This window comes from Hyperoodon ampullatus (genome assembly GCF_949752795.1).
Source record: "Hyperoodon ampullatus genome assembly, chromosome: 5".
Lineage (NCBI taxonomy): Eukaryota > Metazoa > Chordata > Mammalia > Artiodactyla > Ziphiidae > Hyperoodon > Hyperoodon ampullatus.
Window position 1 is genome coordinate 105,774,090 of NC_136918.1, and position 27,993 is coordinate 105,802,082.

The window sequence follows — 27,993 nt, forward strand, 5'->3', positions numbered from 1 at the left end:
TTCTCCAGCCTTTCTATCTGTCCCAGTGGTTGTCCCAGCAGCCAAGGGCGATTGTCTCTTTTGTGTAGAAGACCACGACTGGGATGCCCAGTCTGTGGCTCAACCTGTTTGCTCCCTGGGGTGAGGGTCCGACCATGAAAACCTTTTCTTCCTTTCAGATTCCTTTCAGGGGCAGAGGTCCCAACCCTATGCCTCTTTTCCATCCTACCCAGTACGTGGAGGTTTTTCTTACAGCTTCGGTTGTATAGGAGTTCTGCCAGTTTCCAGTTAGTTTTCCATGAGAATTGTTCTGCATGTGGATGTATTTTTGATCTGTTTGTTGGGGAATGTAAGCTGCACATTCTCCTACTCCGCCATCTTGATCTGAGCCCCGAAAATAGGTTCTTTTTAAAGTTTTTTCACTCCAGTACTGAAAATATTTCAAAGTAGCCTTATTTGGGTAGAAAGTAAAAGGAGATAGTGAAATGATCTCTGACAAATTGCCGAATATGGGGGTTATGAAAGGACAGAAAATAAGAGCATTGAATCATTGCTAAAAAAAAAAAAAAAATGCAGGTAATGATTTCAGTTAAATTGTTGGTGAGAAAAGGTGATTGCTGCTTTTTTTTTTTTTTTTTAAGTATATAAATTCAGGTCATTATAAGCTTTTAGTGTACAACTAGTTGAACCTCTGTTAAGAATGATGTATCAGGGACTTCCCTGGCAGTCCAGTGGTTAAGACTCTGCACTTCCAATGCAAGGGGTGGGGGTTCGATCCCTGGTTGGGGAACTATGATCCCACATGCTGCACAGTGCAGCCAAAAAAATTAAAAAAAAAAGAATGATATATAAGCAATCTTATCTTTTCCCACAATTCTGTTCTATATTACCATGTTCATATGAAAGAGGAAGCTTGTCACTGCTGTGGTATCCTAAGAATAGGTGTGTGATGCACAAAACCTCTTGTTTTTATGATCCACATATAAAATTATTTTTTAGTCATATACTTTCTCTCACAATAATCTTCTTTTTTTCTGCCTGCATCAGCAGGCAGACTCTCAACCAATGTGCCACTAGGGAAGCTCCACAATAATCTTCTTACCTTGAATCACCAAAAGAAAAATCTACCTGCAGATGATGTTAAATGTGTTCCCAATCTGTCTTTTGCATTCAGCTCAGGAAAGAATTCTTTCATGTTATACTGCAGTATTTGGATGTGGTTTTAAAAAAAGTACCCTAATATACTATATTTCTACATTAAGCCAAGAAAATGAGATGGGGGTTAGGTGGGGATAAAGCTCTGTACAACTAAGCCATTTGCACAAGTTGTGTAATCTTAAAATAATCTGATCTCTTTGCCATTACAATTCACATTATGGACCTGAGGATGTCTCTTCAAGACAGTAGGTCGACTGGTTGATATGCCACATGAGCAAGGCACCTAAAATCAATGAAAAGTCCTTTACTGACATTAACAGTGTCTCAAAGAAATACTTTTAATCTCTGTTCTTATCTCAAACCTCATGTGAATACCTTTCCTCTAAAAAGGCAGTATTGAGGAAAAAGTTTTGTTTAACCTCCTGCCCAGTTTTTCAGGCAGTGTTATAAAAGTAAATAGTGTAGACTTAAGAGATAAAATTTGGTATTTTCTTTCCCCTTCAGTACTGGATCAACATCTTGACAGTTTACTGTTGATAATTAACTGTTCTTTTAATAAGGGGATGAGTTGTTTGGCTTTTTTGCATAACACTTTCATTTACCTAACCACCACCTTCATTGCTACCCAAATAGATGGTGTTCTATCATTAAAGATCATGATACATCCTTTCTAGTCTTCACCAAAATTTATTTTCCAGTGTAATCTTGTTTTCTATATTCACAAGTTTTCAGGGATGAATAGGACAAGTTGTTAAGGACTTCTCCCTTAATATATGTAACACATACACCAAATAATGATCCAGACACTGCACATCAGTGGCTCTGTCTGCAAAATAAAACATCCTCTAGAACACATATGAAAAGAATTACTCTTCCATGTCACTGAATTATGAAATTTTGATAGAATTTTTCCAGTAGCTTTTTTGTTCTCTGATAATATTTGTTATTAATGGTGAGACTTTTTTATAACCTCTCAACAACAGTTTTTTATCCTTATTATTATTACCTTCTGTTATAGATTTGATATTTGAATTGAGTCTACAAGTTCAGACCCACATGTAGTGGATTGTTCATGGTTGTTAGAGGCTAGTGTTATTATTATATTATTATATATATAAAAATCTATGTTATTTCTGAGGATTACATCTGATGGCAGGAAACAAAGGACAGATGGACATAATCATTAAGGGATGCTAAAATGTGCTTTACTGTCCAAGTGATTGAGCTAAGATGGGAGACCCTTCTAAGGCAGGGACTCCAGTTATTAAAGTGAGGTGGCTTCACACCACCAGGTGCTGAGTGAGCCCTGTGAGCCAGGTGCCTGGGACAGAAACTGGTAACAGTATCTTACACTTGGCTTTAACGAATGCAACTCAGGATGATGCCTTGATAATTTTGGACTCTTCTCCCATCTTGCATAACAAATTTTAAACTGAGATGTATTACTTTATAATTATCCAGAAAATATAAAATTACCTAACTAAATTCATTTATGAGAGAAATCAATGTGCTTTAAAAAGGATGTGAAAACTTTGGTGACATGCAAATATTTGATAGGCTGTGTGCTATTGACCAATGGTAGATGGATTGCAGTCCAAAAAAAATTTCGGATGTTTATCATTGTCCTTCCTTATATGGTTCAGTTGATGTTTTTAAGATATCACACTCACAGAATCTCCTGCACAGAATATATAGATTTTTAGCTCTGCATTCACACTGAAGTTCTTTCTACTATTTAATTATGGAATTTTTATGAATGGTGGTATTTGTACTATTTTATCATTTTTCAGTAAGTCGTTTATGTGAATTGGGAATAAAGGAGTATCAATTGTAAAATGAAAATTAATAGGAAAGTACATTAGTGAAGATGAACACCTTGTTGACTTCAGGTTGGCTACAGTAAATTGACCAACACAGTCCTTGTTGTTGTCCATATGTACCTAATGAATATACATTAAGAACAGAATACCGTTTAAAAAAATGAGATTTTTATGAAAATCATCTTACATTTAAAATTTGCAAAATATGTGAATTATGTGCACAAAATTACAAAATACATGTGAAAAAAATGTTTCAGTGCACTTTTTTCCTTCTGAACTGTGAAACTGTTTACTAGGGTCTCCATTCTTTTAGCAGCATTGCTCTGATCTGAAGGTTAGGATTTTACCTACAATTTAGATTAAGCACCAGAAGATGACAATAGTTAAAGTAGTAAGAGTGCATCAATGAGAGATCACAGAGAAGCACTTTCTAATAAAATAAATTCTTTATTAAACAGTAAAATTACTTTATACAAGTTAAAGTGAGAAAAACATAAACTAGGAGAAACAATAAGCTACTTTATGTACCGACTGTCTTCTGTTAAAATACCTGGTACATAGTAAGTGCTCAATAAATGTTTACCAAATTCAAAGAACATTTAAGAGAAAACACTGATATGTTATTTAAAATCAACTTGTTTCCTCAGTCTAAAACTCTTGCTTTAGTATAAGGCTGCTCTTAGAATTAAAATAGTGGCTTATTCTACATTTCTCTTAATTTCTAGGAGTCTACTGTTCAATGATTTTGATTGTTCTATTACTAGTTCCAGCATTAAAGGACCTGACATGCTAAAATTTTCTATCATTATCTAGTTTCTGCATTCTAAACTCATTTTATCATAAAGCTGTACTTCTCTAATCAATGCAGTCAGTACAGCAAAACCTCCTATCTGCTCAACAAATGTTTTTCCATTACACTTCCTAGAATAACTTTCAGTGATCTTAAGAGCAGTATCCATCCAGGGCCATGCTTCCTACAGAAAAATCCTACCCCAAATCTGCCACTTGTCTCCAATGTCACTCATAAATATTTGCCAACTCCTACTACTCAATCTCTTGGAGTCATCTATATGATTCTTTTATTAACATCTTTATTTTTACTAGGGATTGCTGGCAGTCTATAATTTGGCCTTCTGTCAACCACTTTACACTCTTCTTGACTAAAACATGGACATATATTTTAACCATATGCAACAAAGCAAAAAAGTTGTACAGAACACCAATTTTTCAAACAACTTAAGCATTTCTAGTGATTAGAAAATAGGACAGTATTTTAAAGGCTTCAAACTTTTCCCTTTTCTATTCTAGATATGATCTCTAATTTTTTTAATCTTTTTATTTCCTCTGTAAATAGAAACACACTATACACATAACTTTAAAAATGTTTGAAAAACACATTTTTCATTCTTTGTTTTTTCAATGAGCATGATTTATGAGGAAGCAAAATAATAAAAGAATTTCCTTAATAATGAACTACAAATTCACTTAAAAGTAATATTCTTAAGTTGCTGAGAAGGCATACAATCACAAAATCGTGTAACCTGTAACAAAATTGTTCCAGACCTTAGAAATCATCTAACTGGTTCATTTTTATATGTGAGAAAATGAGGAATCGAGTTTAAATTCTTTCAAAATAAGGGAGTAGCAAAAGTCAGACTGGAAATAAAGTGCAATAAAAAATAGGCTTTGTAGTTTAAAAAGAAAATAAAACAAACAAACAGAAAAAAGCCAGAGGAAAAAAAATCTCTACAACAAAACTACGTTAACTTCAGAACATTACTTAACTTTTTGGGCTTCAGTTTCTTCATCTTTTACAAAAGCATAAGACTTTAATAATACTATCTACCAAAGAGTATTGTTGGTTTGAGTTCATATGTCATTATTCAGGAAAATAACTTTGGCTTTATTCATTGAACAAGTATTTACTGAGTGCCTAATATATATGCTAGGTATTGTCTTTAGCAGATAGGCAGAGGACTAGAAATATGTAAGGCTCTGAATAAAAACTAGCATTTGTTCCCTTACTCATATCTTTAATAAATATTATTGAATACCTTGTCTGTGCAAAGCAGTGGAAGTACAATGAAAAGTAAACCAGTCCCTGCTCTCAGCTTAAAATCTTAGTAGGGGAAATTCATAAATTAGCAATAATATCTAAAGTGCTAAAACTGAAATGAGGTGCTCTGATAAATATTAACAAGAGAGTCCAATTAGAGAGGAGAAAACATTTAAGCCAAATCCTCAAAGATGAAAAGGAAGCAGCCATGCAAAACCTGGGGAAAGATTATTCTAGACAATGTACACAAAACTCCTAAAGAGGAAAAATGCTTGACTTCTTGAGAAATTTTTAGTGTTTAAACTCCATTTCTATCAGGGTCCTTTTCTTTCTACAATATGTTAGACTGTCTGCAACAACAAAAGAATTAATTCTACAACTTTGGATACTTGCCAGTAAAAGCAAAGGGCTAAGTAAGCACAAGATAAATACAAAGACTAGCAATAGATGTTGGTTGGACCAAACAATGTGTGAAAATGAATGGAACCAAAGCTAAACAGTGATAAAAAGCAGATTATGAAATCTGGACTTTATTTTGGAGGTAATGTAACACTAATGAAATTTCTGAGCATGGAAGATATGAAAGCTGTAGTGCTTTAAGGAAGTTTAATGTCACAAATATGCAAGAAATATTAAAGAAATAAATTATTATATGTCAAGGTTTAGGTAAAGAGGGTCTAATTACAGCAGCTGAAATAGAAAATACAGCAGATATGCTACATCCAGATGTGGCAAGAAACTGAACGTGTGAAACAAAGACTATTTCTGAGGCCAAAAGCACAATGGTGTCAAACAGGAAGGAAAGAGAACCAGAGATTGTGGTAATACAGTGAGTTTAAGAAATTTGATATAAATTGTTACCTACTTTTTTTTATTTCCCAATTACCCAGTTTATTCCTTTTCATAAGTAATACTGTCATACAAGAACATTATCTTTCCTCCAAGTGGTTTTATCACTAAACAATCAACTTAAGAGGTATAATTACAAAAGGATGCAGTATGCATTAACACTCCTACCTAATCCAGATAAACAACTCAAAGGCATCTTTGCTTTGGAAATAAGTGTGAGCAAATGACAATAAGTCAAAAAGGATTCATCAAAAACCTACTGTAGGGACTGCCCTGGCGGTCCAGTGGTTAAGACTCCGAGCTTCCACTGCAGGGGGCTTGGGTTCAACACCTGGTCGGGAAAGAAAATCCCGCATGCCTCACAGCGCAGCCAAAAAACAAAAAAAAACTTACTGGAGATGAGAGACAATATGTGTAGTCGTTAGTTACCACTTGGCTCTCAGGCTGTAAAATCTGGGTTTAAATCTAGGCTCTACCATCAGCTATGAAAGCTCGGGATGTTACTTCAACCCTGTTAAAGAGTGATAGCTGTCCACAGGATTAAATGAATTAATACAGGCAACATGCACAGAAAAGTAACTGCCATATAATAAGCACCCCAAATTTAGCAATTATTTATCCTGTGCAAAGCCCAGTGGGGAAAAGACTGAGAAATAAGTAGGAGTCACAAGTTCTAGGAACTACTTAGGGAGGCAAAAGTACCTTAACACGTAACAACCTGAGCACAATTAGTATAGTAAAAGATCAGAGATAGAAAAGACTAATGCAAGTTAATGAAACTAAATGCTTCAAGCAAAAAGGCTTTCCTAAGTAGTTACTGATTTTTTCTTCAGAAAATATCACATCAGACAAGTAACACAGTTGGCAGTGGACAGCAGGAGATTCCTTCAATCCTTAAATTCATTAATTGAAATATAACTAATTTCATACTTGAGATTTAGGGTGCCTAAAAACTGAAGATGAAAACTGCTAACCAAAGAACCCTCACTAAATGACTCACTGAAAAAGGTAAATAAGTTTAAGGCCAGTGATTCTATTAACATTACATGACTAACAGAAGTAACTCTGGAGCTTCTGGTTTAATATTTTGGAGAACACTATAACTCACAGTAAACATCATACTCAATTTTAATATTAACACTTTATTGAAAGACTACAGGAAAGGTACAAACTAGAAAAAGTAAAGCTGAAAGGATTTAGTGCACTCTGACAGTTCTGAAATTATTTTCCTTCCAACTCTAGCAAAGGGCCTAATGTAGTTCTCACTTTAAGACATCTAAACCCAGAGACTGAGATTTGAATTCAACGTGAGAAGTTGAGGTATATCAACTTATTGATGTATTATTTTATCTTATGCTTGATTCAGTGACTTACAAAGTGTAGATGCTCAATAAATATATGCATATAAACTTGAAGAGAACCCAGATCCATTAAGTCTTATTTCCCAGCATTACAGCTGGGCTGTGTACCTTCAAACTGGCTATATACAAAGGTTATAAATAGGGTTGGGGAGAAGAGGGGGAGGGAGCTGATCACAAATATAGACCCTTCAGAAGAAATTCATATTTTGAAAATGTTTCATTAGAATTAGCAATATGCAATCATTACCAAATAAACATCTCCTTAGGATAAAGTTTTGTAAAGATCTTAAGAACATTATTTAATGTTTTTTTCACATTTTTATCACTTTCTCCAAAGCATGTTCATTGAACTTGTGCAAATAAAATGAATTCTGCATTAATGTTTCACTTGACAGTACTGCAGTAGGTTTTGCCTTAATATCTAACATCTATTGAAAAACAAAATACAAACAACTATCATAAACTGACAGACTTTCTAGAGATTATTCTTTCATTAGTAAGATTTAGTCCTCTAGCTTAAGGACTCTGGCAAGGGCACAAAAGTTTCTAAAAATAATTTTAATTTTTAACACAGTAGAGTAGTAGTCTGGGGGAAATAAAATTATTACGGCAGGATTTGAATATGGAGCATAAGGATCCCTGTTAGGACTCACAGATGTGCTTCAGGGAAGACCAAGAACTCAATGAAATATGCAAAAATTGTAATACTATATGCAAACATATTTTTTCTAGAAAGAATACAGCTCTCTTTTTCAAAAGGTCAATGACCATCCCCTGCAACCCCAAAAAACAGTGAAAAGGGCATCTCAATTTGTGAAAATAGATGCTGAGAAAAACATCAAGGTATGGTTCACTCATTTTTATGATCTTTTAAGCCACAAGAGCCATTTTGTTAAAACACAATGTTTCTGATTATCTCATTTAGTTAAACCATTATTCTTTAAATCCTTTTCTGGGGTGCTATTACAATTTCTTACTGGGACTAAGTAACTAGCCTTCCTTTAACATAGAAATGTTGCCTTTCTGAAAACCCAAGAATGTTTTCCTGTGTTTGCCATTTTCAAGTTGATTTAGTAAATTAGATACGGCTTTTTTTCTATTATTTGGTATTTTAGTAAGACACATGAAATACGTTTTTTGGTATTCTGGATATTAGTAAAACATCCCAATACAACAATTACTTTTAAGTTTTTAACAAAAAAGGATATTGATGTATACTGTTAGCTATAGCAAATCAGCCTCCAGTAAATAAAGACCAGGTGTCCCCTGGTTTGACCAACCAATTACTATGAATTATGTGTGGAGTTAGTTGTATTCTTTACTACTTGACTCCACAAACCTCACAAATACCAGCTAAGTATAATGAAGTAAGAGACAAAGCTGTAGTCTCTACTATTCCCTAACATAAACAGAGTAGTGAGTGGTAGTAAAAGTAGTGTTCAATCTGCACTGTGCTTTTGGACCTTCTCAAAGGCCTGACCAAGCTTTAAGCTTCATGAGCAAATTTCAGTTCTTCTTTCTTTGAACAGGAAGTATACACTTCCCTTATAATGGTTTCTAGGTATCTTAGGGCCCTCCAGTATATCCTACTCTGACCTTGGGCTTCTGAAAGTCAGTAAATTTTAATGGAAAGTTAAAATTATCCTGAATCTTAGTTTGGGGTCTAAAAGTTTGTGTATTCACGTATTAAAGTCAAACATGATATAACCCCAAAACCACCACCAATGACTAGAACCAAAGACAAAATCTACATGCGAAAAAGTCTTTTATACAGTATATAAGCTTCTTTTGCTCATTCATTCACCCATTTACTTAGACATTAGGTCCTACTGTGTGACCAGCTGTGGGAATTCAAAGGAAATAAAATATAGCTCTAATTCTCATTTGGTCTATCGGAAAGATTTCACATTTTTAAGGGTGATTAAAAGAACATGCAGATTACAGCCTTCCTTGAGCATTACACATTCAAAAATTCAATACTGAACAATCTACAGGTAATTTCTGCCCATCCTGAGCATCTTTGGTATTATTTCTTGATAATAATACTTGACATCAATAGCACAAAGAAAACAGATGGGAATAATTTCAAATTTTATCCTTTATTTTGTATATTTATCGATAACATGTTATAATGATACTTCAAACTTAAAGAAAAAGATAACAGGTTTAAATCGAAACAAAAAACTATTCTTACAGCAGAAAAAGGGATTTCCCTCCTTTATTAAGTTCTTATTTTGGGACATATCAATTTGTACTCCTCGTAAGAGGCATAGGACTAAAAAAAAAAAGATCAATTTTTTCCTCCTGCTTCCAAAACTTTATCAGTTACCCTAGATGATCATGAGCAGAGTTAAAGTTAAAAAAATTAATATGAACAATACCTCATCACATTTCCCAGTTGAATTTTTTCCAAATGGCATTTTTGTAAATTAAAATTACTAATTAAATTCAGATTCAGCAAGTAGCTGCTGGGTGATGAGGAATTTAAACTTGAAACCAACTGTGTAATCTGGCAACTTAACCTGGTAACTCAAATCTAGTAAAACAAATTAAGAGGTTAAGAAAATCCTAATAATTTTAATTCAATATATGTATTTTTTTTTTGTCACCTCTTCTAAAATCATTCAAGAGAAAACACAGTAACTCATTTAAATTAGGAACTGGGTAAACCTTTAAAAAATTTTTCAATACTATGTTTCCTTTATATGCTATTATAATAAATGCTCTAGAAAACTGTTAGCTGAAACTTTAGATAAAGAAAAAAGTCTGTTTTGAGAACAGCACTTATCATTGCCCAAAATTGTTCAGAAACTGTTGCAGATTTTAAGATACTTAGCTTGGACAGCAGCAGATAACTCTGAAAAATGTTCCTCATATATTTTAAAAGGCAAATTAAATTTTTTTCTACCAGCTAAATTACTGGACTTTTTGTATAAGAATGTCATTCAAGTTTTCTAAAATGAGAGTTTACTCATTTTAGAAAGTGAGCTTACTCATTTACTGAGTTTACAGTAAACATCTCTAAAATTTGTATTTTTTAAGCAGTACTGTCATAAGATGCATTTGTAAAATTACCCAGATTTAGACAAAAGTAAATGAGAAAATTAAAAGGGGAAGACGTGAACACTATTAATTTTTTCCCACATGACAAATACAGATATTAGCAGAATATCCACCAAGTAAAATGAAAATATTAACTGGTTTCTAAGGCACACAGTTAGTTACAACATCTAAAGTGGGATTTATTTGATGAATTGCATGAAGCCTTCAGAACATTTGCTGCAACTCAAGTAGAAAGAGGCAAGTGTTCACATAACATGTTAGCCTGTAGTCAAGAAAGACATTTCAACTAAAATATGTCAATCCCCGAATCTGAAATCACTTAGACATTACTGATGTAGTATTTGGAAGAATTTCTGTACAGAGATTTTTCAGACTGAAATATAGTACTCAATGCTTCAAGGGCTAGGCAAAATTAGTTCTCTTTTGTTCAACAGTGCCTCATTTCCACTAGATAAAGTTTGGTCTCCAGTCTCACTATCCAATGCCTGCCTTACATTGAGTCATCCTTCACTGGACCACACAAAGTGTTTACATTATGAAAGGCTTCTAGATCACCTGGTTCAAGTGTAATAGCTGGTTTCATTAATGTTCCAGGAGCAAGGGAACCCTCTCCAATAATTCTCAGGTTGATAAATTTAATTTTCCAAGTATTCTCCACAAAAGGGCAGCGGATGAGTCCAAAAATTTGTTCAAAAATGCCCAAAAAAGTGTTCTCTCGGTGGACAGTCCCAGCAACTCCAACCATAGCTAGACCATGGGGAGAAGAAGCACATTTCAGGCCATGGGAATCTAGATTGGGACTGAGAAAAAGATATTCTTCTTTCACTAGTGCCAGCAGACGAAGGCTCACAATTTCTGCTCCATGGTAGTCTATGACATTTTGTTCAGATGTGTTGTAATAAAATCTAAGCTTGACATCATGCCAGAAGTGCTGTGGCCCCCATTCATCTTGAGGTGGTCCCAGAAGAGGATTCTGAGAATTAAGAAGTTCAAAGAACCAGTGACAGAATTCTTCACCTAATCGACGAAAATCAACCTTTTCAGCTTTTTTATCTTCTTTCTCCTGATGATTAATAAAACCAACGTTAATTCTTGTATCTATTTTCTATCTTGCCGGTTTCATAGCTAACTTTTAAGGTACTAATTATAGCAGAAAGGAAATGAACTACCTGTGAACTCACTGAACCCATCTTGCACAGTAAATTATTTCTCAAAAAGGGGAGGTCATTTTAGAATTTCTCAGCTTAAACTTCTGAAAATTCCTCTAAGAAATTAAGGTTCAAAGTCTCTTAAAATATCAGCATGAATTAAGAGCCAATAATAAGGATTTACATAAGCATTTTCTCTTGATTGTGGCAGTGATTTCACAGGTGTGTTATTTGTCAAAACTTTCAAACTGTATGCTTTAAATGAATACACTTCACTGTGGTATATTTTATATGCAGCAAAGTTTATAATAAACACGTCTTTAAACAGACACTTCTAATATGATTGAAATAGCTTATTTTCTATGATTGGGATTATTTTATACTATCTCTTTCCAAAATGAATATTGCAAAAATACACCTGATAGGCTAGATTTTATTCAACAATGTATTCCAGAGCATAGTACCTCATCTAGGTGGTGAAAGATCTTTTATTTACTGGGCACATGCTATTACTGAATGTACTGGGCACTGTGCTTGGCACTTAAGTGCTATTTCTGTCTTTCTCCACAAGCTTTATGACACAGATATTATCGTTATGCCCGTTTTATAAACAAGGCTCACAAAGGTCCTTACTTGCTCATTTACAGCTAGTATACAGCAGACCCTAATATGAAGTCACATCTATATGATTTTAAAGTCAATATTCTTTTCAGTACATTAAGGAAGGCTTAGAAGTTCCTTTCCTAATGTGAAGGCAAACCTCTCTCACTGTAAAATACCATTAATTCAATGTGGGTATGTAGTTTAAAAACTGCAAGTTACCTAAAGGTTCAATCGATATTTAAATATTCACACAATATTTAAAATGTACAGTGGAGATAAAAAGAAATACGAACAGCCAATGTCAGCTGGAGGAAATTACTAAAACAGGATTTTTTCTAGCTAACAAATAAAAAAATTTTTTTTAATTTAAGTTTCTTTCATGAAATTTGCAATTTAATACCAAAGAAAGTCTTCAAAATGAGAAAGGGCTTACAACAGCATTCTTCTAAAGTGGAAAAAAGAAATTGTAGAACCAGAGACTAAATTAAAATTAAATTGATCCTGTAGTCTATCCATTCTCTTTAAAAATCAATAGTTCCCATTTGCTAAAGGGATACAAAACTTTTTCTCACAAATCAATAGAATATTACATATACATTACTAAATATCAAAAATATTTTCTCAGGTGCTTTACTGCTCTTTCTTTAGGATGCAAAAGATAGAAAGTAAAGCTAAAATTATTAAAAAAAAACATTAACCACATCATTCCAGATCTAGGATTATCTAAAGATTTTTACACAGAACTACAGTTCAGGATACGACTATAAGGTCTGTTTTACCTGTTCAAAGAGTCTAATGTCCTCTGTCTTAACTGGCTCTGGCGTTTCCTTCAATTTCAATTGTGACTGCTTTTTCCAGTAATCCTTTGCATGCTGAATAAGATTGTGTTTTTCAGTAGCTGGAGGTATAATAACCCCCTGTGTTGCCAAGTACTTAAATATGATTTCTCGGTGGACTTTTTTACGCCTCAAAAGTTCTTCTACACTTTGACTGTACACTAATATCGCATGAGTGGCATCTAAAAGAAAATTATAAAGATTAATAGAAAATCATGAGTCACTTGTAAATTTGTCCAGGGTCAGCAGAAACTCTATCAAATAATATTTATAAACTCTTGTCATGGCATTATTGCTTTTGTATAAGATGGTTATCATTTCTAAAAACCAGGAAGTGGGGGCTTCCCTGGTGGCGCAGTGGTTGAGAATCTGCCTGCCACTGCAGGGGACACGGGTTCGAGCCCTGGTCTGGGAAGATCCCACATGCCGCGGAGCAACTGGGCCCGTGAGCCATAACTACTGAGCCTGCGCGTCAGGAGCCTGTGCTCCGCAACAAGAGAGGCCGCGATATTGAGAGGCCCGCGCACCGCGATGAAGAGTGGCCCCGGCTCGCGGCAACTAGAGAAAGCCCTCGCACAGAAATGAAGACCCAACACAGCCAAAAATAAATAAATATACTTATTTAAAAACAACAAAAAAAAAAACAGGACGCAGGTTGTCAAGTTTTAGATTTAAAAAAAATTTCTTTAAACTATAAATTTCCCCACCTAAAATTCCTCCTTCCTTTAACTTCTCATATGAGATTGTGAATTTAAGCATTTTCTTTTAAAGAATGGTTGTATTTTAAGAAAAATTTTGAATAAGAGAAGAAAAAATTTTAATAAGGTCAATGGAACTAAATTCATTTACAATCCCTAAAATATAGGTAAAATTACAATACTTTTCAATCTCCTCACTCTACAGATAACGAAAGTCAGGGATACATGAAGTATCAACAATCATACTTCTAAGAAGTGGCAAAACCAAGACTCTTAATTTTAAAGAACTTCTATTAAACAACAGACTAAAGATTATTTTTACATATGTGAGGTATACAGAATGGTAATAAAATGAACTCCTATATACACATGACACAGCTTAAGACACGGGAATTACTGGTATCTTTGAGGCCTCATTTTACCTCTCCCTACTTAATGCTATTCCCTCTCTCTCCTTGCTCACCTCACATGTAGCTACTCTCCAAAATTTTATCATTCCCTCGATTTTCTTTTTTCTTTTCTTTTTCTTTTTGGCCACTCTGCCGGGCTTGCGGGATCTTAGTTCCCTGACCAGGGATCGAACCAGGGCCCCCCAGTAGTGGAAGCTCAGAGTCCTAACCACTGGACCACCAGAGAATTCCCTCGATTTTCTTTAGAGTTGTACAGCATAACTATGTATCCCTACAAAATATAGTTTGGTATTTCTTTGAATGTTCTATAAATCGAATTCATCAATATATATAGTCTTCTATAATTAACTTTTAATGTTTCTGAGATTAATCTATGTGGCTAGACACAGCTGTAGTTAATTCATTTTCAGAGCTGTACCATAGGTAATTATAGACTATACCACAAGGTATCTATCCTTTTGTTTATAGACTGTTATTATGTGTATCCAATTACAAATACTGTTACTTTGGACATTTCCACACTTGTCTCCCAGCCCAGAGGGGCAAGCAGCATGAGCATCACCTGGAGCTTGTTAGAAATGTGGAATTTCTGGGCCCACCCCAAAACTACTGAACCAGAATCTGCATTTTAACAAGATCACTGAGGGACACATAGGCACATTCAAGTTGATGCTCAGGTAAGTAACCTTCCATTTTAGGAGATAATATCGAACTTGTTTTCCAAAGTACTAGTTCTAATTTACACTCCCCCAGTAGTTATCAACGACATAACTTCACAAGATCAACAACACTTGAAGTTTTTACATTTAGTTTTTGCCAACTTGGTACATATGAAAGACAGCATGTAGTTTTGGTTTTCCTTTCATTGCTTTCTAAAGATGTTGAGTATCTTTCAATATACTTATTATTCTTTCCTCTCTGAGAAATGACTTCAAATCATTTAACATTTTTGTACTGGGTAGTTTCGTTTCTTGTTTGCTTTTGGATCCACCATCAATTAAATTCAGCAATTTTATCTATTACAATTTTAAATTCACATTCACCAAGACTGTTAGAAGGCGATTAGCATGTAAAATATATAAATGTCAAAGAACTACATTAAGTCTAAAATTATTTTCAGTCTAAATTCTTAGAAATTTATTCACTTAGTGTTCCTGGTTCACTTTCAAATGAATGACCTTAAATGGCGGAAATGTTAAAAGCAGAGAAAGACAGTTTTAAAAGGCAGACTCTTTTGTAGATACTTAAGTCATATGCTAATACAGGAGGCGGACATTTTCTCATTTTAAACTAAAATTCAGCAAATTTAAAATAAAACTAGCCAGGTAATATACAAAATCATAAATGCTTAAGCTACTCATTACATTACAACCAGACTGAATATTTATAATCCATGAAATCGACTCTACCGAAATGTTTATTTGGCTCTGAAAGTAATGTAGTCCTAGTACACAGAATCATCTCTGAAAAACTTTGGATCCAAAAAGAGACATGGATTGATCCTATCTGCTCTTTTATCACAGTAGTTGTTTTACGCAGCAGACTGATAAAAAGTGTTTATGATATCCTCCCCCAAGCTTGAAGAAAATGAGCAGCGGCTGACACTCCTCAGCTGATCGAAACTGAAAATGGAAAACACCCTGACTCCCCGGAAATCTTCAAAAAACAAACAAACAAAATCACTATTCACGTACCCTGCATCTTCGAAACAAGCAGCATTTGCCCACAACGTATAATGAATAAAACCTGGAAGCAGCGCCATTTTCAGCGTGCATCTGAAGCAACAGAGCAGCTATAGGGGCCGAGATTCCCGAGGGTTGCGCACAAGCGCAATCCCGGACGGGCTGGGAAGGAGGCCTACCACGGCCTCCACTCACACGCTCCCGCCAGCTGGGGGCCGGGTGAGGCCTGGGGAGGGACGGCCGCCCTTGGGGAGAAGGGTCTACCTTACCTTGGCGGTCCTCAGGCTGCACCAGGCGGTTGGTGATGGTGTCGCATAGGGCCATGATCTCGTCGCTGCCCAACAGACCGAGCAGGTTACGACAGCCCTCCATCTCTGGGTAGCTGAGCCCCGACATCTCTACCCCAGAAAGGGGTAAGAGGACGCCAACAACTTCGCCCCCTTCGGCCCACTGGGCCGGCGCCGTGGCAACAGGTACCGGAAATGCTCTTCCCGTTGTTCGCAGCCAAAGGGCCTCGGGTATTCCAGAGCCGTGGGCACGGAAGTGATCGTTAATGAGGGCACTAAGGGAACGCGGTGCCCCGACCGGTGGTTCCGGGCTCTCGGGGACTGAGTGGAGTCCCACGGGTCTCACTTTAGGGAAACTCCGCATTTACACCGGGAACATCCACAAGGGAAAACGAACCTAAACTCCTCAGGAGTCCCTCCTCCAAAAGAACGCCTAGGAGGGCTGCGCAGGGCAGGTGCGCGGAAAGCCGGCGGCGGCCCCAGCGCACAACAAGCTCCCGTGATGCCGCGCGGCCGGCCAATGGCGGCGTCTCCTCCCCGCCTTTGGGCCGGGACCCCGGGAGCGCTCGAAAGTTCTCTGCGGCCACTTCTGCGTTGGGAGCACCTGTAGTTTGATATTCTTAAATTACGTAGTTCTGTGTTAAAACAATTTGGTTTTGTTTAACATTATACTTGGAAAAGTTAAGGGGAAAAAATCACCTATTCTGTGCTACGGCTACCCGCCTTGCAGCTGACTTAAACTCCCCAACAAGCTGCGGTCCGCTGTTGCTTCCCTTCTTATCCTCGCCGGCTTGGCTTTAGGCGAGGCAGTATCGCGAATAGTTTAAGGTTGGGGTCTTTGAAAGCCAGATTCCCAGGGTTTTATCCCGTCATTTACTAACTGTGACCGAGAGCAATCTCTTTGGTCTTCCAGTTTTCTGTCTCGAAACGGATCTAGTAGAGATACCTACTTCATAGGGTTGTTGAAGCGCAGGGAGGGGGTGAAGAACTGTGCCTGGCGCCTAGAAAGAGCCCAGTATATATTAGCTATTGTTACCACTGTTGGTGTCAACATTCACGAGAGGGAAACTTCAGACTTCAACGCATTGTCACTGGCTTCTGTCTCCTTCCATTGTTTTAGCCATATTTTAGATTTGTTAACATTTAATTAGATTATTGCCAGTTAGTAGCTGAAATGTACACACCTGCAGATAACAGGTGAGCAGATTTAACTTTTTTAAAAAAAAAATCACAGCTAAATATCAGTCAAAATGAACTGTAAATACAGTCTTTAAAATAAGGCATTCAAACCATGGTTAAAGTGATTTGCCAGTGGATGTTATTGGGGGTACCATTTACTCATCAGATAGCAGCAATTCTTCATTTGTCATTAAGCATTGAGTGCCTACTATGCTAGATATTGAAGATTCCGAGAAATGACAGACCCTCCTTCACGGAGCTTTTGGGAGTGTTGCAAATAAAGAGGTAAGTGCTCACAATACTAGTGTGGAACCAAATGGAAAAAGACATGCCCAACTTTTTCATTCATTCATTTTTAAAAAATGTGTTTACTGAGCATGACTTGCCAGACACTGTTCTTTATGCTGGGAATAAATGCAAGTCCTTTGGAGCTTGTATTCTAGTGGAAGGAAATAGACAATAAACATAAAAGAAACTATACTATGGCAGGAAATTCTATGGAGAGAAATCAAAAAGAGGGATGGAGGAGAGGATGTTCCTATTTTATACAGGCTGTGAAGAAAGGCTTCTCTAAGTGACATTGAAGGAAAGACCTGAAAAAAGTGAGAAACTGAACCACAGAAGAGTGTTCTAGGAAGAAGCAAAAGTAGAGGTTCTGAGGAAAGAACAGAGTGCTTGGCATGTAGGAAGGAGGCCAGGAGGCTGCAGCAGCTGGTGCAAAGAGAAAGCAGTGAGTAGTGAGGTTGGAGTTGTCAAGATTGATCTAGAGCAGGGTTTCTCAACCGTGGCACTACTAACATTTTGGCCAGGATAATTCTTTGTTGTGGGTCTGTCCCACAACATTGTAGGATGCTTCAGCATCCCTGACCTCTCCCCACTAGATGCCAGTAGCATCTCCTCCCCACTACCAAAAATACCTTGTTCCTCAAATGTTTCCTGGGGGGGTGGCAAAATTCCCCAAGTTGAGAACCACTGATATAGAACCACTTGTCCAAAAGTGCTTTCTGAGATGAAAATATTCTGCATCTGAGCTAATACAGTAACCATTGGGCACATATGGTTATTGAGCTATTGTAATGTGGCTAGTACAGCTCAGCTGGTGAATTTTAAATTTTATTTGAATTTTAATTAAATTTTAATAGCCACTTGTGGCTAGTGGCTACTGTATCAGTGCAGTCTAGAGTCTTGCAGCCCACTGTAAAAACTTTGGCTTTTATCTTTTACCTCTCTCTGCATTTCCTATTATTCTCTCAGTCTCTCACTCCAGACCAGTCAGTGGTTCCCTTGCTATTTTGTTCCTTAAACTTGCCATGCAGGTCCTTGCCTCAGAGCCTTTGCTCTTGCTATTCAGCCTAGCACATTTTCCCCTCAGATATGAGTGGCTCTCTTTTCCTTAACTTCATTCATTACTTTCCCTGCTCAACAGTTATCAAAGAGGTGGTATCATCATATCATCATCCTGTTTAAACACCACCTACAATGCCATGCTTACTTATACTTTCCCTACACACTTAATTTTTCTCTTATATTGTATTTTTGTCCCCCTTCCCTACCCCCCCGGTAGAATGTGAGTTCTGAGATTCAGGGTTTTTTATGTTTTTTTTTTTTTCAATTGCCTATTACAGAGGCTGGCATATAGTAGGTATGCAATAAATATTTGTTGAATAAATGAATGAATTGTAAAGCCATTGGAGGATTTTAAACTGAGGAATGGCATGATCTTACTTGTTTCAAACAGTATCATTTTGGCTGCTGGTGTCTAGAACAGACTGCCAGAAGGGCAACGGTAGAGGCAGGGAACCCAACTAGATTAATACAGTAGTCCAGGTGAGAGTGAAGGACACGATAATGAGTCAGGGATGATTGCAAGGATTTGGTTTGGGCAACTGGAGTTGCTGTTTACTGAGAGGAGGAAGACTGGGAGAAATAGGTTTCAACGGAGAAATCCAGAAGTGTCGAGATTAGGCTTTCTGGAGAGTGTGGTGATGCCCAAGAAGATTAAGCAAAGAATGAGGAGTGGGGCGGAAAAAGAATTACAGGTAAAGGGAGCAGTAGAGAAAAATGCATGGAATAAAACAGCATGGCTGGTTTTGGCTGGAACCAAGAGAAAGTTAGTAAAATCATTAACAGGAAGGCCTCAGCTCCCTTCAGGAGCTTAATTCTTAACCTTGCAAGAACGGCTCTCCCCTTTTAACAGATGTGGAAGTCTGAGCTCAGTGGGGTACACTTAATTGCCTTAAAACTATCATGCTGGAATTTGAATATAGCTGATCTCCACACATCTTTGAGCTGTTTTCATTAAATTACATTGTGGTAGTTTGAATCACTGAATACTTTGAAAAAAGTTCTTTAGATTAGAATGGTTTTGGGGTATTAGATCTGTTAAAATATCCATTCATTAAACAGTAGTTATTTAAGTATCTATTAATAGGAGACTTCTTTAAATGTCCTGGAAATTGAGTTTCTAAGGCTCTATAAATTTAATACTTTATGAAGAAACTGGTTGCTTTAGATCTGTGGTTTTCAAACCTTAGTGTGTATCAAAACCACCTGGAGGACTTGTTAAACGACAGATCGGTCCCTCACCTGATCAAAAATTTAGCTTTTTTTTGGGGGGGTGGGCGGCGGGCACGCCTCGTGGCTTATGGGATCTTAGTTCCCCGATCCCTGGGGACATGGCAGTGAAAGCGCAGACTCCTAACCACTGGACCGCCAGGGAACTCCCCAAAATTTAGCATTTCTAACAAGTTCTCAGGTGACAGCGATTCTGCTCTTCTGGGGACCACACTCTTAAGAATCACTGCTAGTAGAAGAGAATGGAACATCAAACAGCCATGTCTCTACCGGACTTTATCCTTTGTGAAATCACTGATCCTTAGGCAAGACTAACCCTCTCCATCTGGATATATTAGATCCACTCATGCTGTACAATTTGTAGGGAAAACTGCATGGCAGAATGGAAACTGCATGGCAGGATTTTAGGAGGAAACATCCGACTTTTCAGTTCCACCTCTCCATTTACTAGCTGTGTGACTAGTCAAGTTATTTAACCTTTCTGAGCCTTGGTGTCTAAAAAGCATTGTTCATATCTACCTTTGGGTTGTTTTAACAATAAGAGGTAACACATATAAAGTAACCTGGTACACAGTAATTTCTTCTCCAGTTGCAGCACCCATAAATAAGGCATGAACCTCTCTCCCTTTAGTTTTTATTCCATGTAATATTGGATCGCCTCCATTTTAAATATTGATATACAGCCCAAATTTCTGGCCTTGTTATCAGTTGATTCTTGAAATTAGTATGGATCTTATGCTATGAAAGCAATCTAATTTATCTTGGAAGTGTATTTAATATTTGATTGCTTCCCAGCATTACTCAAATTTCAAAAAAGAAAAAATGTAAAGTCTAGATAACCCCAATAACTTTATCTAAATACCTCAATACATGTAATAGTCTAAGATCATATGACCATAAATCATAGATGGAGAATTCTAATCTCAGCTCTAGAATGTTTCAGTAACTTTCTCAGTTTTTCAAAGCATAACATTTGTAATATGTGCAAATCACCGTAATTAACACAATAGCTGTTCTTTCATTTGCAGTGCTCTCATCGTATCAAAGAGTTTCTCTCTACTTCAGCCCCAAGCTGCAAGTTATAGCAAAAAGTGTAGGAGGTTTTCCTTTGTTAGTGAGCCAAGAGTAGGGGCCCTCGTGCCCAAGGACCCCACTTTTAGATACAGATTACTAATTGGCTTGAACGTTTTCCCATTGAAATACTTTTGTAGGAAGTAATTTTCATAATTTACATCTTATTTCAAAGCGACTTCACAGTCTTTAAGTTCCACCAGAGGCTCTTCATCTCTGAAGAATTACCAGTGCAGATCAGTCCATCCACTGTCTTGGAGAGTTCTGATATTCGTTTTCCACCTACTAAGTTTCCAGAGGGTACTATTTCACACTGAAACCACTTACCTGAAATGACTTTAGTAACCAGTGTTCTATCAACTTGTAATTCCTGCATATGGACATTAGTTTAAACAATGTCTAAAAATATCTATTTTGTGTAGACTTTGAGTTTTCTATGTTCTTTAAAATCACTCAATAACCTGAATATGGTAATATTAACTGAAATACCTCATTCTCTTATGAAACATAATAGAAATTTCTTATTTAACATATACCTTAAGCCTAATTCCTTTTGAAGTAATGTGCTACATAAAACTGAACAACTTCATTACCAACAAGGACAATGTTTTATTGAACAAATCTATGTACAGTACAAAAAATTTCTTGAAATGAGACACTGTTGATTTATTGCAGTTCAATGGCTCAGTTTTAATTTGTACTCTTATAAAATGCAAAGTAAAATAATTTAATGTTCAACAAGGAAGCAAAATTTCCTTTCTTGCTGAATCTGTAATATCTTTCACATATTAACAATTCCAAAATGCATATGCAGCATTTAGTCATTCTGAAATGGTGTTTTACAGTACCAAATAAATTAAAAAATAAACACTACCATCCCTTTTAGGTTTTTCACCCATACTACAGTTTGAACCAAACATGAAAGGAGTACAGCTGAACCTTCAAGTGTGATTTGAAAAGAATCGCAAGTTCAATGTTATGTTATGTTTTCATTATATAATTGGTGGTTTATTTAAAAAAAAAATATGACTGAAGCCCAAAGTACCAGTGCCCCTGTCCACAAAGGTTCTCCTTTTCTATCTATCTTCCCCATAATATGAGCAGCAAAAATTCAGATTTGCTATTTTTTTGACCTTACTGAAACATAGCAGAAAGTTAATATTTAATGTTTCAAAAGAAATTTTTATTTGAAAATGAAGGATTGAAACTTGGTCCATGTAAGATAAATACATCCTTAAAATAGAAGGAGTAGAAAAGAAAAAGAGAAGAATTTGAGGAATAAGAAGAAAGCTTCCTTGTCTTCTGAATCCCACATTGGAACTGTTGGAAGTTTATGCACCCCGTAAAAGCAAAATGATGTAAGTTTATGTTTTATAAGGCATACATAAGAAAATGTACACATTCTTTCAATAGCAATTATTTGATAAGTATATAAAGAGGTTAAAACAATGTGGTCAAATAGAATTTTATAAAACATTTCTTGATCTAGTTATGTATAAACCAATTTGATCTCAGTCTTTCAGAAAGTTTTCCCTTACCAACACAAAAGTAGAAATAAAACCTCAAAGACAAAAAAATAACACGTGGAATATGTTTAAAACATCTTGGTATGAACTGCAAAATGAATGAAAATAATTTGCAGACATGGATTTATGTCAATAGTTACAACTTATAAAAAATAAAAAGTTAAAAATGTGATAAAATGTTAAGCTGTGATTTTAAACATCTGGAAAATGTACATAGCAGAAATATTTCAAAATAACTTCATTGTCCATATGAACTAGTTTCCAAATACTTTTTATTACATGATGTATTTTAGACTGAACTGAAATAGAACTCAAGTATTATATTTTTAGTATCAGGAAGTATGGAAAACATTCTTTTCTTTAGTTGGCCTTAAAGGATTTAAAAACCTTATCGAGTTGTTTACTTATGTTATTTAAATGTAAATTCCACAGCCTAATGTAGGCTACATAACAAAACAAAAACCTGACTTGATTGATATGGACTTATGACTATCAATTGCATAGTAGTGAATGCCTATGATAAATAAACTAATAAAATTGGGTAGTTTTTTAGATATCTGATTTATCATGACCTGGAAATCCTAGTTTAATAAAGCCTGGATGCTACCCTGGAAGAAAAGTCACACTTCCTTAGTGACTTCATTCAAGAAGCTTTAATATCCAGAAATTTATAATAGTAGGGTCTGATGAGATTATATACTTTGAACAAGAATGTATCAGTTGGAATAACTGGAATATCTGGTTGACATTGGTATGTTAATAGCTCTGTTTTTGAAGAATTTGCCTTTGCATTTTTGTTCATTTTACTCCTGCTATAGATTAACACACTGTTAGGTAAAAGGAAGTCTTTAAGCTTCTTCTTTTAAAGACTATACAAGTCGAACACATCTGAGAGGGTATTTTAAAAAAACCTTTTTGTTTTAATGATTTATTGACTATTAAGTTAAAATCTTCCTTAGGAAAATTACTGGTCATCAAAGAAAATAAATGCATCAATATATCTTACTGTGTTCTTGCTGTGCAAATTTTTGTGTAAATATTTCTTTTTATATATAAAAATTACTATTCAGACCAAATTCATCAGAAATAAATAAGAAAGCATAAGTAATATGGCTTATTTTAGAATTAACTCTCCTAATTGAATAAAACCAATGAATTCTTGACCGGATTCTTAGCTGCATATTTTTCTTTTTAGTCAGTTATTTTTATAGGACTGTACTTAGATAACTCACATTAATGTCTAAAGGACCTTACTATGAATCATCAAGCAATGTCCTAACACTACTCTATATACAAACAGAAATATCCCAGTGTGCTTATACCATTATTCACATTGAAGAATTTGCAATTCAGTGTTTTCTTTCAACTAAGATAGCCTTTAATGGTCTTAGATCCTCCCATCTCTTCCCAGAGTTACTGATAATATGTTTTCCATTGACGCTGCTGCCTTTTAAATATAACTCATTGGTATTATAAAAATGGAAAGTGGAAGGTTCTGTCAAGAGCTTATTAGCAAAGCACTGTTGTTTTGTCTACTTTTGTTTGTTAATTTTAAATGCTGGCAAGTCATTCATTGAACTTTGACCTAATCAATCATCTGGAAACAAGGTACAATCTTTTATAGCTAGGATGGTGATAAATCGTTTTACTTTCATCTTATCAATCAGTTTCTAAGTAATAATAAACAAACAGAAATGGTTCCTTAAAGCATGTTTGACCAGAAAGGAGGACATAACCTGATTAGGCATGACAAGAAAACAAACCCTATTTGTGGAATACTTCTAAGTTGTTTATTGTAAACCACCCCCCCCCTTTTTCATAATGGGTTTTTCCCTTTCTGTAAGGCCATAGCTGGTTATTCTTTTTGACTAGTTGCCTGCATATGTTTCTCACATAAGCGAAACTGAACATGCTGCTATTAATCATCATCGACTTCTTAAAAAAAATGTGTTTTTTCTGGATAACTGGTACTTTGGGAGTTTTGTAATAACCCTTTTGGAGTCTAAACCAGCACATCTCCTCTGTGGGTTCATTCTAGAAAATGTGCTTTGTCTTTATCTTAGTAATCCAAGACCGCTCTAAAATTAAGGCCATCAGGGAAATAGCAAACTGATGATGCATTTTCTTGTAGTGCTTTTTGCACACTACTGCTTGATCGACAGATCGTTCTGAAACATTTTTATCAGGCACCTGTAAAACAGAACACGTCTGTTAATTCATATTTATAGATGTTCATCTAGTATTCTAAGTTAGATTTCCTGTTTATTTATACCCTTACTCATTTAAAGAATATTAATATTAGTAGAAAGGCAAGCTCTTCTTTTGCTCAGTTTTATTTTTCAATTATTTTCTGGTTCTTTCTTATTTTTGTTTTTGTAATAGAGGCTCAACTTGGTTTACATTTCTGGCATGCAGATGAAAAACATTTCCATCATAATTAATTTGTTTTAGATCTCTTATTACATAAAACTTGGAATGAAGAAAAGCCTCGGATACAGTTAAAGAGTATGATCCAGAAGTATGAAAAAACTGTGTTCAAGTTCTGGCTTCCACAAGTTCACAGGTGTATGCCTACGCAAATTACTTGTGAATGTCAGTTGCTTGATCTATAAAACAGGAATAGTGATAGCACCTCATGGTGGTTGTATGGATTAAAGGAAATAATGTATGGGGTAGTGCTTTATTACCTGTGTTATATAAATGTTAATTTTTTTAACCTTACAAAGATCTATGGCATTTTCTATTTCTACAGATATACCTGCTGAGAAGATAGAAGACTTACTTTCATCATCTGAATCAAATCCAAAGAGTGTCTGACATTTCTTTTGTGCAAGGTGAGCCTCAAGTGCTTCTGCATTACAGTAGGTGGTCAGGCATTTGCCACATCTTAATCTTTTCACTGATTTTTTACAAACGTTATCTTGATCAGAACAGGCATCTACCCTATCAGTCAGAAATTTTCTGCGTTTTGGCATACTAAGGTACCGTTCATCAAGGTAACTGGGAGGCAATGGTCTGACATATGGCTTTGTTAAAATTAAGCCATATGAAGTATGTTCACTCGTCTGATTTGGTTTGGAAGGTGCCTGAGGTACTGGCAGGGTACTGTGTTCTTGTGGTACAACACTAGGTAAAATGGAACCGTTTTCTGTCCTGATTCTATTTGTATCAATTTTCAAAGCAGGATCTGAGGAAACTAAAGGTGTTTGCTCTATTCCACTGTGTCCATTGACTAAATCACTAATACAATTATTTTCAGAATTTGGCTCTATGTCAGGCATCTTTTGGTCTGTCAAGCTTATATCAGAAACAGTGTGATCAGAATGTTCATTTCCATTCTGAACTAAACGGTCTGTTTTCTTTTCCATACTTTCTATACATGTCTTTGGTTCTGTAGGATCTTTCCTTGATTTGCTAGTAGAAACTGGTAGACTAACAGTTTGTTTCTCATTACTAGATGAGTCTTTTTCCTGATGATTAGATTTTGAGTCTGTAAGAACATCCCAAAGAATTGCTTCACTTGGTTGTGCAGATGATTCTGGTGTTTTACTTAAATAGTGCTGAGCTTCATGTTCATATAGCAGAGGAAGATCTTCAAAAAGCTCATGGCATTCTGGAAAACTACACTGAGCTTGAAATATCCTGTGACTTTTTGTGTGCTGAGCAAGTTGGATTGGCAGCTTAAATGACTCATTACAATTAAAATGCAAACAAAAGTACACATTTGGATAGCTGTGTCTATTAAGGTGATCTATAAAATGTTGAGAATCTTCAAACTGCCTTTGACAAAATTTGCATTTTCCTTTGCTCCACTTCATTACTGTTTGCCGCACATTTAAATCAGTTGGATGTACAGTCCTTGCATGCTTATTTAGAAATCCAATTCTTTTAAATATCCTGACACAGCCAAGAGCGGGGCACTTAAAGTTTCCTTCTTGATCTGTCGCATATATGTCTTTTGGATGGCACACGGTTCCATTGATTTTATGAAGTACTGAAGTTTCCTGATTCAGGTCGTAATCATCTTCTTCATAATCACCTTCTTCATCTTCTTCCTCCTCATAGTCATCCACACATACAGGTAATGGCTCTGAGACATTATTTAAAGAAGTATCAGGATTGCCATTTTCAGTAATATTTTCAATAACATCTTCCGATACACTTCTGGGAATTTCAGTGAATTCACCCACATGTGAAGGGATGACATCTTTGTTTCCATCACTGGAACGAGTAATAGTCTCTACTTCCAAATCCTTATTATCAGACTTCCCATTTTCAAATGAAATGAAAGTATCAGAATAATTTATTTCTTCCAAAGCAGGATTTTCCTGATCCTCCTGTTGAGCTGCAGCAAGTTGCTGTCTCTGTATTTTCTTAACATGATTCTTTAAATGCTTCTGCATAAGTCCTCTGTTTCTAAATTTTCTACCACATATCACACATGAAAAACTGCCCTTTTTCTGATGAGCCTGGGCATGCCTTACAATGTGACCACCTAGAAATTCCTTGTTACATAACATACACCGATGCCTTGGGACATTGTGATCTACTCTGGAAGCATTAAGAGCTGTGAGGTTTTTCTTTGCATTAATATGACCTTTTGGTTGCACTCCAGATATATCATCAGGATCAAGCTCTCCAGTGCTCTGATCTGTAAGAGAGTCAAGTCCTTCATCTAAACCTTGCTGTTCCACTGCCTTTTTTACATTACCTGTAGAATTTTCCAGTGTACTTTCATTTAGAAATCTAACTGCTGATTTATCACTCAGTAATGCTACACAGTTTTTCTTAATCATTATGAAGTTCCAGAATTCAGGATCAAAAAACAATCCCTTTTTCAAAATTGGAAGTAATTCAAAACGAACACGATTTTGAACACTACTTGTGCCTTCATTATATTCCTCATCTGGACGTTTGTAAAGCTCTTCAACAGTATGATAAGCTTCCAAGGAGCGCTCAAGAAAAAATATTGAGAGTGCACAAATCCTGAGAATCTCCAAATCATTTGGCAAAAAATGTGCAATTGTTTTATAAATTAGACATTTAGTTTTGGGATCATCATGAAGGTCTAGCTGTAGGGCACAACCACATATTTCAACACAAATTTGTAAGCCTTCTTCTTCAACCTGTAAAAAGAAAAATATTACTGCTACTTCTTAAAAAAAAATTATTAACACTTACTAGTTTATCTTTTGAAAATATTGGGTTGGCCAAAAAGTTCCATAACATCGTACGGAAAAACTCGAACAAACTTTCTGGCCAACCCAATACAACATTGAAATGAAAGCTAAATAAACACAGTATTCTAAATGTGCAATTTTCTTCAATGGGTAGCCATGTTTAACTACTTTTTAATATATAAATAAATCTTTTTTAACTTGAGAATAACCTGGAAAAGATAGTATTTTAGCTTCCAATTTATTTAATTTTCAAGTCTGACAAGCCCTACTGACCATAATACAAAATGCTTCATAACCTTATGGTTATTAAAATATAAAATGCTTTATGAACTTATGGTGATTCAAGTTTCTTACATATCTAGGCCCCTGTTTTTTTTTTGTTTTTTTGTGGTACGCGGGCCTCTCACTGCTGTGGCCTCTCCCGTTGCGGAGCACAGGCTCCGGACGCACAGGCTCAGTGGCCATGGCTCACAGGCCCAGCCGCTCCACAGCATGTGGGATCTTCCCAGACCG

The 27,993-nt window shown here is 35.8% G+C and overlaps 2 protein-coding genes across 2 annotated transcripts in view; both read right to left on the reverse strand.

Annotated features, from left to right (window-relative positions):
* Positions 1–10,776: 10,776 nt before the first annotated feature.
* LOC307053471 (uncharacterized protein C3orf38 homolog) lies at positions 10,777–16,193 on the reverse strand (the record flags this gene model as incomplete). The annotated part of the gene is made up of 3 exons (XM_079704886.1): positions 15,933–16,193; positions 12,817–13,055; positions 10,777–11,349 (listed from the first exon to the last, which is right to left on the reverse strand). Exons 1-3 carry the CDS (start codon positions 16,057–16,059, stop codon positions 10,777–10,779), a joined length of 939 nt encoding a protein of 312 aa, XP_079561012.1. The 5' UTR covers positions 16,060–16,193.
* Positions 16,194–24,951: 8,758 nt separating this feature from the next.
* The window catches only part of ZNF654 (zinc finger protein 654), a gene marked incomplete at both ends in the record, with an annotated part of 91,061 nt that continues 88,019 nt past the window's right edge, over positions 24,952–27,993 (reverse strand). Inside the window, one exon of the mRNA XM_079704785.1 lies at positions 24,952–27,426. Coding sequence (XP_079560911.1) covers positions 24,952–27,426 — 2,475 coding nt within the window. The remainder of the gene's footprint in view (positions 27,427–27,993) is intronic.